The following is a 16890-nucleotide window of genomic DNA, read 5'->3' on the forward strand; positions in this document are numbered from 1 at the left end:
CTCCGCCATTAACGTCCGAACGCATCTCAGCCGTGTCTCCGCTGGTCGATGGATCGGAGGAGGGTGTCTAGCTGCGTGGCCTGCTCGTTCACCGGATCTCAATCGGTGCAATTTCCGGTTAAGGGGCCATCTGAAAAGTATCGTGTAAGCTGAGCCCATTCCAAGTGTGGAGACAATGAAGCAGCGTATTCATGCTGCCTTTGACACTGTTCGAGTGCAGCCTGGCCTTTGTGAACGTGTGAGACAGAACATGCTACGACGCGTACACGCATGCGTTGAGACAAATGGAAACCATTTTCAACACATATTGTAAATGTGACTGCATGGTACAGCGCGTCTTAGACCACAGTCTCTGCTACAGTGTAAATTCGAATAAATGGTCGCTAGCGTGGAAGCCATGCATTTCCGGACATAAGTTCATTAGACCCTTTTTGTTCCGTATCCTATAGATCAATCCTTACTGTTTGTACACGGTGCAAAATATTACCCTCTAATACTATCTTCTTTTGAAGACTAAATAAATGTAATGTAACCATATTAGTAGAATCGATGGTCTCTACGTGAAAATATTTTCAATACCAGTTGCGGTCACCTGCATAATTTATCAAACCCAAATCGTTTCAAATGTGGATTAAAGTTAACTTCATGCCAGGTGAACCTCTATGTGTAGTCCAGAGTCAATACACGTTAGACTTCACAATCATTCGAAAACCTATTCAACCTAAGTTAACCGAAACAGTTTTCTTCGATGATGTGACTAGGGAACGACGTAAAATGAAGTGTCTCCGTTTCATACATATTTCACTTCAAATGCGCTATATGTTATTAATGCTTCACGAATATATTTACGTATTTTCCATTTTTCGGCTAAAGTAGACACGAAATACGTCGTTCTACCTACTGCTGCGTAAGGATCTCAGACACTAATTAATCTAATACACCTTACCTCTATCTACCATGAGAAACTAAATAACAACAGGTGAAAATGTACTATTTTTGTCTACATTGAGTCGAAAAATGGCAAATACTTGGATTTACAATCCTTCAAGTGTTCTTAACTAAGGAGCGAGAAGGATGCGGAGTAATAATCTGAGCTCGACTAGTTTCTCTTCACGTTTTGCACTGTACGTTGGAGATTCAATATCGGTAGTCCTCAGTTCAGTACTGTTTACCTCTTTTATCTGTACCCTAACAGAGAAACGTTGTAAATGGCAATGGATCTGGAGTTCAAATTTTGTGTCCGTACCGAAATTATAATGTCAAAGTGTTTCTAAGCAGTGATGAACCCCGCTTCGTTCGTTTCTGATTTTCGGTACCAGTCGCACTGCCCTGGATATTCCGTGCTACCCACGAACTACGGGTACGGTCGGTAGGATGGTCTGGAACGCAGGGAGTGCAGGGAACAAAGAGTGATGCTCGTGCGGGCCACGTGGCAGGCATGCACACACTACTAGGCAAAAGACACGGTACTTACGTGGAGCTGGCGCCGCCCAATCAGACACTCACACACACGCGGGCGCGAGCAGCGGGGGTGGTGGGACAGGGACGCTTGCGGGCGGCGGGCAGCGGGGGGAGACTTGGGGGCTCCCCTGCTCCGGGCTGGCCTGGGGATTCCCCGCCTGCGCCGGGGAGGGGAGGGGATCCCCGCGCTGGGCTGGGGAATTCCCCGCACCCGCCCACCGCTCCACAGCACAGCACAGCACAGTGGCACACTTCGCTCAAAACACAGTTATACATGTCCAACAAAAGCCGTCAAGCTCTGGCTGTCAGTTGCTTGTTCGAGCTTGGCGACAACTGATTGTTATTTTTTTTAATAAGAATTACAAATATTATGGAAGAGAAATCAATTTTAGAGCGACACAACTGGTTGCAATCAATAACTGGAGCAAACTGAAGCTTGTTATAAACAGACATTAATTATTAAACATTTATTATTGAAAAGTTACTCAAACTCAAACACATTTAAGGCAGTACTAGAATTAGTGTTACTCTCAGCACTAAATGCACTAAAATCCTAATGATACATGACTATCTAGAAATCACTTTTATAAACTATCGAACATATATAGCTGTTATCTATAACACAGTACTATTGTACGAGAGGGAGTAATTCACATATTTTTACCTATCTATAATTTATATATGTATGATAAGTACAGGAGTAAAGTCAGATATATAGCAGAACTAAGACATAAATTAAAATATCACAACTTACTTGTACTGAGAAGCAATGTGCTATTTGCTTGCAGAATCATTTGCTTTCAAAGAATGGTCAACGAGAAAACATTAACACAGTGAATGTTGGTAACTGTAGGCTGCTAAGCGAATTGTGGAACAAAACTGACCTCAACAGACAAGACAGCAGAACGATTTGGAGTGAAACATATCTTATTGCACGACACGTGTGAATGAACCCTCTCGTACATTTAGTGTCACCTACGTGTTAAATGTAGCGACTGGATTACCCCTCACTCACTCAACACACACATTCCACTACGCTATCACTACGACTAAGATCTCATCAGCTGGAAACTGTTAGTAGTACTATTCTAACAACAACTTCTCTTTAAGACACTAATAGAATCTCGAATGAGGAGCCACCAAATAGGCGAGAAGTTACTGTCTGATTCTCTCCCAAACTATTAAGGGAAGACACAAATGTTAGTAGCCTACCTACATTAACAATTAATCTGTTAAGAATTTGTCTAAATAGGCGACTGACCAGCTACTGCAGTTTTAAGTTACCACACTTCGAGCGATTATGTACGAGTATAACTCCTAAGTAACAAATATTATTGAGTACAAAAATATGTCTGTTCTAACTAGTGCTTTTACAAGACTAAACTCTACTGGTACTGTTTATACTATGGAACATAAAAAGTCTGCAGATAGAAATATGCTATGAATCTCCACAAAAATGACTAAGTAAAGAATATTTTATGAAGAATGTGTTCTAACTTTGTTTGGTCTACTCGCCCCTCGCAGCAGAGTCGGCGCCCGTCTTCTGGTCCGTCGCTGTGGAGTCGGAACCACAACGCAGGGCACGCTCTTCTTCTCCTAATATTAGCTTCTTACCGCTCTCACAGTCCTATCCTGACATGGTGGACACTCTGGGACTCGTGTAGTCAGATATCTCTACTTCCTCCTGTCTCTAAAGCTGTTGTCCTATCCTTAGGATAGGGTTGCCTCAACTGCTTCTTTTTGCCTTCTTGTGTGTGTTTGTGTGTGTATGTGTGAGTTTGGTGCGTGTGTGTGTGTCTGTGTTTTCGCATGCGGTGCGATCTGAGCTACTTTGTGCCGAATAATTTCAATATTGTCGCTATACTTATGTGTTTTGGCTGCCGCGTGTCAAGTTTTGTTTTTGGTTGCAATCTTTGGTACTGTGTAGGTGCTTCCAATGTACATGCACAACTTCAGGTGTTACTTTCAGAATGTCGTACCACTATATTCCCATAGTTTTTACATGTCTTTAATTTACGTATTTCCATTTTTGAATCAGTGTCGCGGAAGCACAAGTATCTGTATTTTTACATCGTCTTACATAAGGGTGTCCTTGATAAGCCATTACTTCATGTGTGTGAATATGCATGTCTGTAAGGTTCCTATCTACGTTTAGAGGATATTGTTACGCTAAATAGTAAGCAATCTCCAGTTTTAGACACCTATCTGACCAAGAATGTATGCTATGTACAGTATTGTTGTTATGTGCTTGGTACGTGTATACAGGTATTTCCAACTGTTGATTACAAGGAAGAAGGGCTGCAAGTGTTTTACGCTCCACTAAAAAGTATACTTATGAAACTATTGTTTATGCATTCATTATTTACAAGGATAAAGCTACTATTTACACTCAGAAACATTTCCAATGTTTCTGCAAACAGTATGCAACTACAGTTCGGAAACGAGAATATGCGACAGCACCAAGAATGAATGACAGAATAGATACGCTATGGCCTTCTATCTCCTCAGATGTCTGACCCATCCAGATTATAATACTAATCTCAGCTACGATTAATCGTTCTACTTAGGTCGTCATAATCTCAAAGCTACATTACCAAAAAATGTCCAGGCACTATTGATGTAACCAGAAAAGACTACTCGTTAAGACGACTGCGGTTGGACAAGAGAGTACACTATGATACGGATGCTAAGACTAAAGTTACAGTGGGTAAGTACTTAACATTAACTATGTTAAGGAAACATTCACTCATTTAGCCACTGGAGGAAACAGGTTTATGCAGCTCACATATGTAAAGTGTGTGCTAATCCAGAAACTTGCATTGTCTGCCAGGCCCGATCATCCCGTTGTTAGTGGAAACAGCGTCGACGTAAGGCCTTGATTTGATGGAAGGTCTAAATGACAATACTGTTGTCAAATTTAAGCGTGAATGTCGTTCTATAATCTATAAGAAATATCTAACCGATGAGTCGTTAACTGCAATGTTGCCTTTAATTATTATATCTCAAACTGAAATACTGGGAACAGCATTCACTTTTGGTAGGCTAAATTCATACAGTCCTGTAGGCAAAACTGTCTGAGAAAATTTACATCTGATATTGTTACGCCATTATTTACATCTTAGAAGTATTAAATGAATAACGAATTAAAACATCAGCATTCTGAGTGAAATTACGTTGCTTCGTAGGACAGCACACATTCTACATATGCTCTCGGCGCGTGTCCCATAACGTTCCATCTGCAGAGGGCCTGTAGGTTTTGCACAAAACGCTGACATTAGAGCAATGTCTTTGTCGTTAAGAAGCCACATACACGAAATACTTTAGCGATGTTGTTTCCGTCGTAGCAAAATTATGTAATTAGAGTTTACAGAATCTCTGCGCACGAAACTAGGCTGCGGCAGAAGTAACAGTATATAACTCCCTCAAATAAGGAATTAAATAAACGAATGTCGATGATGAAATGGTGAGCAAGGCTTAGGGCAGCTCACGATTGACTAGGATGACACAGTCACAGTTTTTGAAGGTGCATCACACACTATATTCAGTCATGCAAGAGCACTGAGGGGTATTTTAACAATTTTTAGCCTCTAGCGTATCTCTCTTGACTGCGTGACAATTTTAATGCCGCCAACTTGTCGAAAGGCTGAGCTAAGGAAGTTGTACTTCACCATAGAAACTAAACCTTCGACAATTTGAAGTAATATCTCTAATTCCAGAATTGCTCACGGTGACAGAACTGCAGTGTCTCGCTGAAACACATAAGAGTACCAGAGAAGAGTATGGCAGGAAAGTACTCACGGAGCCTTCGTCTCTTACTACCTCCATATACACAGGATGCATCAGAAATTATTTTACGACTTTGGGTGCCCCGTTCAATGCATTTTATCGTACAGTTAAAATAACTGAAATTTGTAGCCAATAATTAAAATTAATTTTGATAGCTAGACAAGTAATATCGTCGATGCAAGGCAATAATGCAGCTCAGGCTACACACCAGCATCAGTTTTAAATTACTGTAAGGAGTGAAACTGTAGGTGACTCTCTGATACGTCCGTGTATTCTTCCAGCATGTTTTACAGTTGCTGTGTACAATGACTTTATTCTGAATACTCTTCTAGGACTTGATGGTGGATGTGCCCTGCAAATAAGGGGAAATACATCGTCGATCAATGATAGCAAATTCAGCCCCATTGCTTCACAGGTACTAGATTATATCTGCCGTATCAGATGGGTGTATAATAGAGGATCATTCCAACAGCCTGGATACTTCCTGACCTCAATCTTTTTGTATTATTCAGACGTTACCAATGCAGAGAGGCTTCGTCAGTGTTTTAGAGAAGTCTGCGAAACTATCTCACATCGTCCGCATAGCTATTTGAAAGAATGCGACAGGCTATGATTCGACGATTTGCGTTTGCTAAAGCAAGAGGAGATCATTCTGAACGTATATGTAAGCTTCTAACTTGGGAACTTCGTATTTTCCGAAAAATGTTCGTATATCGACTTTTTTCTTGTTCTAGTGCAAGGAGTCCATACCGAAACACGTAGAAGTATTTCTGATACAACCTGTGTAATTACCCTATAACCAAAATGATTTTTCTTTAAGTAAAGAGACAATGGAGTCTGCAGGGAACAACATCTTTAGAGAAAAAATGTAACTTACAGACCGTAATTTGGAATTTATCTCACCACTTAAACCTTGAATGATTTTCAATTGAGATAAGCACTATCATCCATTCAAAGATCGTGAATTGCCCCTAAAATTAATCAAACGATTTCCATTTCTTGTGACGTGGAAAGTACCTTAAAATTACTGCTGAATCCTTAAGAATTAACACGGAAGTTCGTGGAAGTAGAGAAAGTCGTATATACTGTTCGTCTCTATTACCGACTACTAATGAACTAATGGAGAAACAGCATCATTGATATCAACTTTTACATATGGACGAATGGAGAGTGATTTGGAATGTTGCGAGCGTTCAATCGAAGTATCAGTAGCACTATCACTATCACTAATAGTGATGACTTTACTCCTGACGAAAAATGACACAAAATTTACAAAACTAATTAAATTTCTAACGGTAAAGACGGCATACCCATTTTCAACGTTTTTAACATACTGGACATGGACAAAACTGAAGTCAGATTTCGTAAACAGGTGCTATCGAAATCCTTAGCTGAACGAGGCTTTTCAGTGAAGAATATGGATTTCTGGAAAGAATAAGAACATCTGACGAGAGTTGGACAAAGTAACACGAGGGGCAACACATGAGATGTAATAATATAGCTTCTCCACTGAATATAAAATACAGATGTTGCTTAATTGTCCACTAGAAACAGACTGACCGTAGAATATCAGCAGTCATTATGACATGAAAGCAGCTGAAAACAATACGAAATTTAGGATCCTCCAAACGTTGCATAGTATCCCCTCAAAATTCCCTTACAATAGCTCTAAATGAGGGTGATGCCCGCTTGCACACAGTGTAAACAACGCTTGAAAGTACTGGAAGATAGTCTATAATTTCCTTCCTGTCACCTTGAGGTCACACGAATTTATCTTACATTGGTCTACTGAAGAAGTCATAGCGACAAGACAATATTTAGAACAAAGAAAAATCGAACAAGAAGTGGAAACGTAGCTAGTGATTCAAAAATGGAAAATTTTTGCTCACCGGTATAAAAGATTTGGTTGAGAATTAGTACAAGCGAACATACCTGTCGCTGCATTAGGTAGAAAAACAGACAAGGCATGAAATACACGTTTAAAAATATATTAAAACTGAACCATTTGTCTCTTTACTTAAGGAATGACCGTGACGTCAAGGAGGAAGTCACCGCCAGCTGTTGGGCACAACGGAGAGAAATGAGCTTGGAACCATTCTCAGTTACGTAAGCTAATAAAGGTATTCATACCGACCACCAACGTAACATTGACGAAGCATGTTGAAAGACGAGCGCCGCCGATAATCATTCTGCGAAACACAGAACAAAAGTTGAATATACCCTAGCGGAAACTATTTTATAAAAATACTCGTGGAGACACAGCACATTTATTAATAACATCTTCTCGGGATTCCAGCCGTGTCATGTGAATTATTTCTCATGCGCATTCGACACAGAACTCCTCGGCTAACGTCAACCGCTATTTTTTTTTAATTACTTTTACTTCGTCAGGGCTGTTCCAATAATGGCCCAAGGTAATGTCAAGGTCTCCAAATTGGTAATAAATGGGAGGGGATCACCTGTTCTGGTATTTGCTTTAAAACGACGGGAAACTTCCCAAAAATAATTGATCAGAACAGGGTGAAGAGAACTATCGTTTACTCAGTTTTGGACGATATGTCCGAGGCAAAAATATCAAACCCTAGTGTGCGTGAAATTCTATTTGTTTGTGCTTATACAAAGTAAAGTTGGTGACTGATTCGACATGTGCATTGCATCTATGATGCGTCGCGTTGTGCAGTGGTGACCGTCGTGTCCTTACATGACAGTACTGCATACTGTGACGTCATTGGTGCTCAGTCAATCGACAATTTAGAGTATATCTGCTTCTCGCTTACGCTTCGCCAGCTTCAGCTAAGTGCCGGGCGGTTCCTTCGCTGTATTGAGCTACAAGTCGCGTCTTTATCGAGGGTGTCCTTCAAATTTTTAATATCTGTCACTTTATTCATAACGCTGTCCCAGAAATCGTTCATCAGTGTAACGACAAAGGTGTCACCGAATATAATTCTGTGTCTTTCTTTAGAAAAAGAAAAACGTGTTCTGCCACGACTGCTGTCTCATCTCCCATGTTCCAACCGTCCTTCTTTTACAGTTCAGCCCATATTTTTACTGAGGAGCTGAGGACTGATTTAGTGTTGTCTCTCATCAGGAATCATCTAACCTTCACGGTGCCTTGTGTTAACAAAATTTAAAAAGACGCAAACTTCTTGGTCTGTGAATGAGGCCACTATTACCTCGGACAAGGTCGTCGGATTGAACACGAAACGTGTTTACACGTGTCGTATCCCGAAGAGTAAGTTGTGGCAGAATACAGAGGCTCCAAGAAGTATCCGTCCGACCATATCGCATGAATATAACAAACACAAGCACAAAAATACAGCTAAGAAGCGAACAATTAACTATTTCCTTACACCGATTAATATCTGCACTTAGAAATAAAATGCTATTTGTGTTCCTATGCTGCTTAATTTGCAAACATATTCACGTTATTTAAAATCACGCTCAAGTTGATGTCAAACAAGTATTCGTCTAGTAAATAAGATCTCAGGTATGCTGCCGCACTGGCACACGTAGTTTTCAGCCACGGCAGTAATAAGTTATCTCTCTGTTTTCAAAGCAGTTGAGTTATTTTGATTTATATTGGTCGAAAACATTGCGAAAGTAGAAAGAAATAGAGGGAAATCTGGATCAGGTTGTTTCGAAAAGAAAAATCTGTTCAAGAAATCGGTTAAACCGTTGGCAGACCTACCACTGAAGGCTGTTATATACAGGCTTAATCAGAACAAAACATACGAAAACGAATCACGACGACGGTGTCCTGCAGTTCCATCCGAGATAGAAAACCAACAGCTACCTAGAGAAGTCAAGAAAAATCCAAAACTAAGCGCTCGAAAACTTCCTGCTGCAGTTCAAATACGTGTAGGAAAGTCTGTTTCGGCACAGACTGTAACAAATGTGCTTTATGAAGCAAGGTGTGGAGGCAGAACAGCCGGTAGGAAAACCTCAAATCAGTAAAACCAATAGAAGGAAGCGAAATGATTTCCAAGAGAATATAAATCAGATGGGCTTGATTTCTGGTAGAAGTTCGTATTTGCTGGCGAGAGTCGATTTGAGCTGCTAATGTCAGGTAGCTGAGTAACAGTGTGGAGGAAAAATAATCCCAAACTTGATGAGAGAAATATAAGTTTCAGTTAAACATGGAGGAGGTTCAGTATTTGTCTGGGACTGCATGAGTCCGAATAGTGGCGGGAATTTCTATTTCATTGATGGAATCATTTAAATGAGACTGCATGAGTCCAAATAGTGGCGGGGATTTCTATTTTATTGGTGGAATTATTTAAATAAACATCCTAAAAACCCTTATATCCAGAAGTGTGAATAGTGTGTGTCTTTCTGGGGAATATATTTTCACATAGGGCAATGATCCAAAACATACAGCTCTAGATGCAAGTCTATGACTGTTCAATAAAACTCCCCGCTTCCTGTCGATACCAATTCAGTTCCCAGATATTAAACCAACAGAGAATTTGTGGAAGGTACTCGACAAAAATATGATGAATCGTCAGATATCCAATAAAAATTATCTGAAGACTGTTCTACCAGAGGAATGGCGTAAAATTATAGACCAAGTAGCAGTTTGAAATCTATGCTCAGGAGAATGCAAGAGATGAGGAAAGCACTAACCCTCTATGTTCAGAGTGACATTGCAGACGAATATGTATTTTGCATCCTAAATTGCCTGTCTTTGCTTTTGAATGTTAAACTATGTTAATGTAAATAGAAATCTCCGTATGTTTATTGTATTCTGCTTTTAATAAACAAGTCCATGTCTCTGCTGTACTTCATTCTGACAATTTTCCTCTACCTGCACACCCTTAAACATAAACTCATGTGTTAGACGAATACTTTTTGGAGTAATTGAATGCTTCACATGTACTGTACATCGAAGTGCCTCCGACAACTCTGTCAATCGACTGATGAACAGTTTCTAGGATACCGGACAACTACAAGAGTTTGAAATTAAAAGCTCGGGGTACGCCGATGAAGACGGCGGCTTCCGATACATCTTTGGACATCGTGAGGTTACAGTACGTAAATATTTGACCATGAAATGAGAGTCGATGTCGTCACAGACGGCAGTGCTGTTATGTAGGGGCAAAGTCACCAACAATATTGAAGACCGTTAACACTAGACAATGGTGGAGAGTCCGCCCCCGGTAGCTGAGTGGTCAGCGCGACAGAATGTCAATCCTAAGGGCCCGGGTTCGATTCCCGGCTGGGTCGGAGATTTTCTCCGCTTAAGGACTGGGTGTTGTGTAGTGCTAATCATCATCATTTCATCGACGCGCAAGTCGCCGAAGTGGCGTCAAGTCGAAAGACTTGCACCCGGCGAAAAGTCTACCCGACGGGAGGCCCTAGTCTCACGGCATTATTATTAGTGGTGGAGGAATACTGGGTCGACAGCACAGGAAAACTTAATCACCTAACGTGCTTATGATCCCGAGAAGACATAACTCATTCCTGCCGCCTTGAAACCATACATTCACGTATTTGTGTAGCATTCGTCACCTCGAGGCAGGCGTCTCTGTTCTTGAATGTTTAGGAAATTAAGGCCACGTTATAGAGTGGACGACCTGGTAGACCACAGCTGTGTAGTATACCCTGCAGGACACGGATGCCTGCTGGCCCATCTCATCAGACAGCGGTAGCCTAGCAGCGGGTTGACGCTGGGGCACGAGCTGCTCGCAGGAGAGGGGGCTAGGCCGTTATGGGACACGGCGAGGCTGCTGAGCGTCTACGGGTCCAGGCAGAGAGAGAGAGAGAGAGAGAGAGAGAGAGAGAGATACGGACGGACAGACAGAGCAGGCAAGGCACTTGCAGGCAGACGAGAGCTTACCGGCGGGCAGGCATCGGGCCGGCGTGGGCGCTCGGGCGCGCGATACGCCGAACACGGCCAGGCCTGCTGCACACAGACGACAACGCTCGGTGAAGCTGGCGCCAGCGCGCTCGCTCGCTCACACACTCGCCACGCACGCCACTCTCACAGTCGCTCGGGGCAGCACAACACACTTCTACTGCGGCTCGGTGGTGCGCCGGAAAGCGGAACCGAACCCCTACTCCTCAGCATTCGAGTCCAGTCCGTCCCCCCACCCATTTATTTCCGTGGAGAAGCATTCTAGTCCCCTCCGGGCTTCCACTGAACACTTGTGGCGAATTCTGGGGCGTTTGCTTGAACAGGTCCAAGTCTGAAAACTTCTTCCATCCTTGTCCAACTGAGCTGAGCCGCTGGACAAGTACGGGGAAGCGAACACCTATGACCGTGTTCGAAACACCATGCCAGTGTCCACCTGGAGATCTCTATGAAAACGTAAATCTGATTATTCCTTGTTCCCTGTACAAACCTAATGTCTGCTGCACAATTCGATAGGTGACGTTAAATCTAACCCTTCTTGCTATCGCATCTAAAACGTCAGTCGACTATACCCGATCCTGCCACGAAGGCTTGGAGAACCTCAAAAAGGTTTAAATTAAATTTTAAAAAAAACTTCATTCGCAGCGGGCTGTGACTAATTTCTCTAAAAGAAGAATGTTCCGCATAATGCATAAAAATCATTAGCTAAAATTGCCGACTATACATGGTACTTTTTACGCGCGTTGTGTGTGTGTGTGTGTGTGTGTGTGTTTTGTTTGTGTTGAGAAATACTGCCACACGAATTTTTGTATGCAATAATTTACAGGCTGCTGCATGGAATGATACACTGCAATGGAGAGTGTCCACGGTTTGTACGTTGTTCGGATGAAAACAGAACATAAGTTAACTACATCACAGTTTTGTTTGACGGAATATACATTTGTGAACTGAAATATAGAGTGCCCGGGAAATGTTGCGACAAACTTCGAGGGACAGTACAGCGTGTCTTGAGGGACAAATCGAGCATAGGAACCCGTGTCCGAAAACGTCCTCCAACGACGCGACAGAGCGTCCAAGTAACGGGTGCCGGCGCCTTTCAGTAGGCAGCTAACGTGACTGTACGCTGAAGGGCCTCATGCAGAAAGACTCGAAATGTTGTCAGTTATTCAGTGACTGATTGCCACGATTGCCAATGGAGAAGATGGATCTATCTGCTGCATAGACAGGCCTCCTCCCCTATGAAATCGACCCTCTGTTGGCTTGGTAGATCAGGCTTTCGGATACAGGTTTCTGTTTGCGGTTTATTTTTCTCCTGCACACCGAAAAACACTGGAAGTTAGAGAGCTCCAGGAGAAAAACAAACTACAGATGGAGACCCGTGTCCGAAACCGTCAATCCACCAGGGCACCAGGGCGTTGCATTCGAAAGGGGACAAGGCCTTTCTACGCAGAATCTTATTCTCCACTGGCGATCACTGAATAATAAAGAACACTGCGAGACTTTCGGCCAACGGCCCGTGAGTGTACAAGTCACATTTGCTACCGAACGGGTAGCCTAATAGCAGGCGCCGACGGCTATAACTCGTCGCTCTATAGCGTTGCTGGATCCACGTTTCCAGACAGGGTTCTTGTCATCCATTTGTTCCTCGAGACAAACCTCTACAGCCCCTCGAAGATTGTCGCAACATTTCTGGGAGACGCTGTGTTTTAAGAAATTGAAGGCCAAAATGAAACTGGCCCGAAAAGTGTTTTCGGCATTTCGCGATAAAGAAATTTACGCAGTGAAGAGATCATTAAATAAATAGTCAGTTGAAAGATAGCCTGCAGAAAAGTTCGAAAAAATCGCAATGCCACTTAACTGTGAGAATGGAAATTAAAATGATCGTCATGTCAGAAAAGTAATCGCTTGTTCATCCAAATTTTCTGTTTGGATCTGTTAAAGCTTCGAAACCAACCTCAACATGTTCCGTTCTGTCGATGCTTTTCGAACGCAGTCGTACCGCGGTAGTTGCATCTTCAGTTTTACATTTCTTCAGATAAGGCCTAGTTCATCTGATATATGAACATACAAAACATATTGTTATATGAACCTGAAGAACACGTAACAGGAAAGCCCTATGAGTACCTTGAACAGCCGTGGCGTTAAGTTAGGACCGGTATTTGGTGCGCACTATCAGGTCCAGTTTTATCTTGGTCACTAGATGTTCAACGCATTTACCTGGAACTCATCGGTGTCGATATATGCTATAACTTGCTAGATGTGAAGGACCTCGTGTTTCTTTGCCATCTGCAGTGCAAAATACTCTCTATATTTTGTTGAACAGGCAACTTGGCATAAATGAAAAAAATACTTACTGCAGCACTGGCCACGCGAATGTAATTGAAAATACAATAAAATGCAATAAGCCTTTGCATCGTAAGATACATGAGCCGGCTTCATATGTGTGCGATTTATTCCACTAACGCGAAGTTTGCACGCAATGTATAATTTAATTATGTTGACGTGCAGTTTTGTTTACTTAACGGAACGTGAATTTCTCATACGACATCGTACTAATTTATCGGCTGATTTACCAAATTCACGATGCCATATTTAATTCATGTAGAACTGTACTTATGCTGTATTTAACTGTTTAAACGGAAATTCTTTTCATTCTGACGATGTGTATTGCATGTAGTTACATTTATGATCGTTATTTATATTTACGAGTATTATTTTCCGTTTGTGCACGATATGGAATTTCTTGTTTGTTGAACTCTTGGGACTGTCTTCGAGTTAAGAAGAAATTTAGCCAGCAAATGATTTTCTACAATGTATTTGCTCTGTATCAGCCGTCGATTTATACCTAACTTTTTTCAAAGGCATTCGCCAAGAAGAAGTGAAAACAAAAGTAATGTAATTCTGTGGAAATCGTCTTTCCTCCGTCCAAGGATTACTCTACTGCTCGTTCGGAACTCACAAACAAAATGAATCCCATCTTTTCCAAGGTCTCCTCTGTGGAAGTAAATCAGTAAAACTGTCGCGTTCATTTTTACCATGTATAGCCGGATATTATTTATCTCAATTGTTAGTGTGTAGAGGTGAATTTAGAGAAAAAATTCTGCTTAGGCTCATTCACGTTTCGAGACTGAAGAAAGTAATTTTGCTGTACAAGTCTAGTCGTCTATGATTCGTGCTTCAGCGACTCAGCATTTCTGTAAGCGTATTATCTCTATGCTCACAGTATTTGATGAACGTTTCTGGAATAGTAGTCGCAAATAGCGCCTTAAACTGTGGGTGGTTTCCAGTGACTATAGCATGAAAGAATAAATTTGCATTCATCATGTACAATCGCGTCACATAGCACGTATCGGAACTTCCCCAGTGTATACAAACTGAATTAGTCATGCTCGAAATCCATTTCCTCCGAAAACATTTCAACCCCTCACACTTTTTTTTTTCACATGTGTGTCGTAAGATGTTACATCTTCCAGAATTCACCTCCCAAATATGTTTTCTACCAGAAACAGGAAGTCCCTCCTCTTAGTTTACTCACAGTTTGTTCAGCCACTCATATCGAACTGATATTTAATCTACGGAGACTAAATCTGACACAGCGCGTGAAATACAGGGTTCAGAAAGCCCAGCGGTATTTTGTTATCTTGACTACGCTTTTCCGGCGACCACTCTTATTTAGGATAGGGGAACTACAGGCTAATTGCACACACAATATAAAATATTATGTCAGCTGTAATTGACTTGCCAGGTGTTGTTTCCTTGACCAGGAAGGAACTTTCATTAGGTCATGCGAATAATGATCTGCAGACATTCTTTTCATAAGCTCTTAACCTCTTTATACTTCTTTAAAATTAAAGTGTTGTACGACAATTGGATACTCTGACGTGCCAGAGGAGAAACCATACAATGTAGCTCACGAAATGTAGTCCCTTTCACGCTGATAACATCGATATTTGTACTGTATTCTTATTCCAAAGTACGTTATCAGTGTAGTTCCAAGGACACGTAACATTTTAAAAAGTCCACGACGGAGTTTCCACACTTTTCCATTTGTTTTTTGAAACCAATAACCGTTAATCAATGGGCGTATGTGATCACTTCTTCTACTGTCCAAGAGAAAAATGTCAAAAGAACTTAATATTTAAACAAATAATCTCGCTCCCGACCAGTGCGCCTCGATTTCGACTACTGTAATGCAATATTTATGTAACCAGCAAGAGAAGAAGTTATTTATTAATTCGGCCATATTCGTGACGAAAGAGAAACGTATCCTGGCGAATTTACTTCTGTACGTAGCACGCCAAGTATGGTCCAGCATCGCGGCGTAGCTAACGATGTTCTACGAACATGCACTGTTTACTCTTTAAATTAAATCATGCACTACGCTGAGTTACTGAATAACAGTCAAAAATACTGAGCATAACGCAATTCTAATTACCATAACTCTACCGTGACTAAATGTTTTCCAACATACGTTCCGAGGGAGAAGTTCCTTTCCCATACAGAGCTTGCCGTTAATCCTCAGAATAACGAAGCCCACAGTGTTGACACGTTGTCCTTTTAGCAAAAGAAGTTATGTCCTTGGTAACCACGAAGTGACAAGCCTATAAATAAATTGCTACACAGACTTACTCTTCCGCTAGCGTTAGCTTTCGTACGTTTGAATAGCTGCTGCACAATATGCTGCTATCCATTTTCACCCAAATGCAAAGAAACAGTGAAAAATTTTCAACTTCCCAGGTCAAACAGTAACTAACAGTGCGTCCATACCTACTATCTTGAGTACACATCAACAGAACATTTTCGATGTTGAGAATAAACAGCAGTTGGTTCAACTCACCACGTTGCGACCAGTTAACCAGCACGTACGGATAACTACGTTGGTTGGTAGATAAACCTACGTACAATATGACACAAAGACATCTAAATCACTATTACACACACTATGCCCGAAAGAGAGGTACATTCTTCCAAGCATACATCAAACTCTGATCACACTAAGGGGTTACTGATTAAAAGAAAACAGACACATTCAGGAAAATTCATGTTTAATCACACCTCTCAGGCATGCTATTATGATACAACGTGCAAACTGACAGATAAATAAAAACTACATATCATTCTACGTATCTGATAGCTTCCTGTCGAACACCTTTTGCCGTCGGCTGAAGACAATAAATATCAAGATATTCGGATAAAATGAACTGTAATTTATCAATTGAGATGTAGTAAAGAACTCTTAAGGAACATCAGACTCAATAGCACGAACCTTGGGCCACATTTCTTCAGGGTGATATATCCTATATCTTTCGCCTAGTTAGCATAAATGGGCCGATGATGTCCAAATTCACTAAGCTAACGAGCTCAATTTACATACTACTCGAAAACAAGTACCTTGGATACGTTATGCTGCAGGTGTTTACTTGCCATCGCGTTTATATCAACATTAAACTCTGACATCGCTGGACTTCGTAACATTTCCTGCATCTGGTAGCAAAGTGTTACGAGAAATGTAATGCGTCCGTTCAAGGACCATCATCGTTTAATATGGGAAGTGAGACTTGGTTATTTCTGTCTTTAGTTGTCCTGAAATAACATTAAATAAGCCGCTCAAATGAAAAGTGGGAAGCCATCTGAGGGACTTGATACAGAAGGGATGGGTTATCTTCAGTAGCCTTGCCTTCTAAGGGTCATGAGGTGTAGAGCTGGATCTGATCGAAAAACCAGCTCCATCTCTTTCTGTGCCAATGGAACACGTAACATTAGTTCATAAGCGTTATGTTCGATGTCAGTTC

At 41.5% G+C, this 16890-nt stretch overlaps 1 protein-coding gene across 1 annotated transcript in view; it reads right to left on the bottom strand.

The window, feature by feature from the left end:
* The window catches only part of LOC126094195 (RNA-binding protein Musashi homolog Rbp6), a 1305639-nt gene that overhangs the window by 48266 nt on the left and 1240483 nt on the right, over positions 1-16890 (bottom strand). Inside the window, exon 10 of the mRNA XM_049908777.1 lies at positions 11084-11149. Coding sequence (XP_049764734.1) covers positions 11084-11149 — 66 coding nt within the window. The remainder of the gene's footprint in view (positions 1-11083; positions 11150-16890) is intronic.

Source organism: Schistocerca cancellata, chromosome 1 (genome assembly GCF_023864275.1).
Source record: "Schistocerca cancellata isolate TAMUIC-IGC-003103 chromosome 1, iqSchCanc2.1, whole genome shotgun sequence".
In the NCBI taxonomy this organism is placed as follows: Eukaryota; Metazoa; Arthropoda; class Insecta; order Orthoptera; family Acrididae; genus Schistocerca; species Schistocerca cancellata.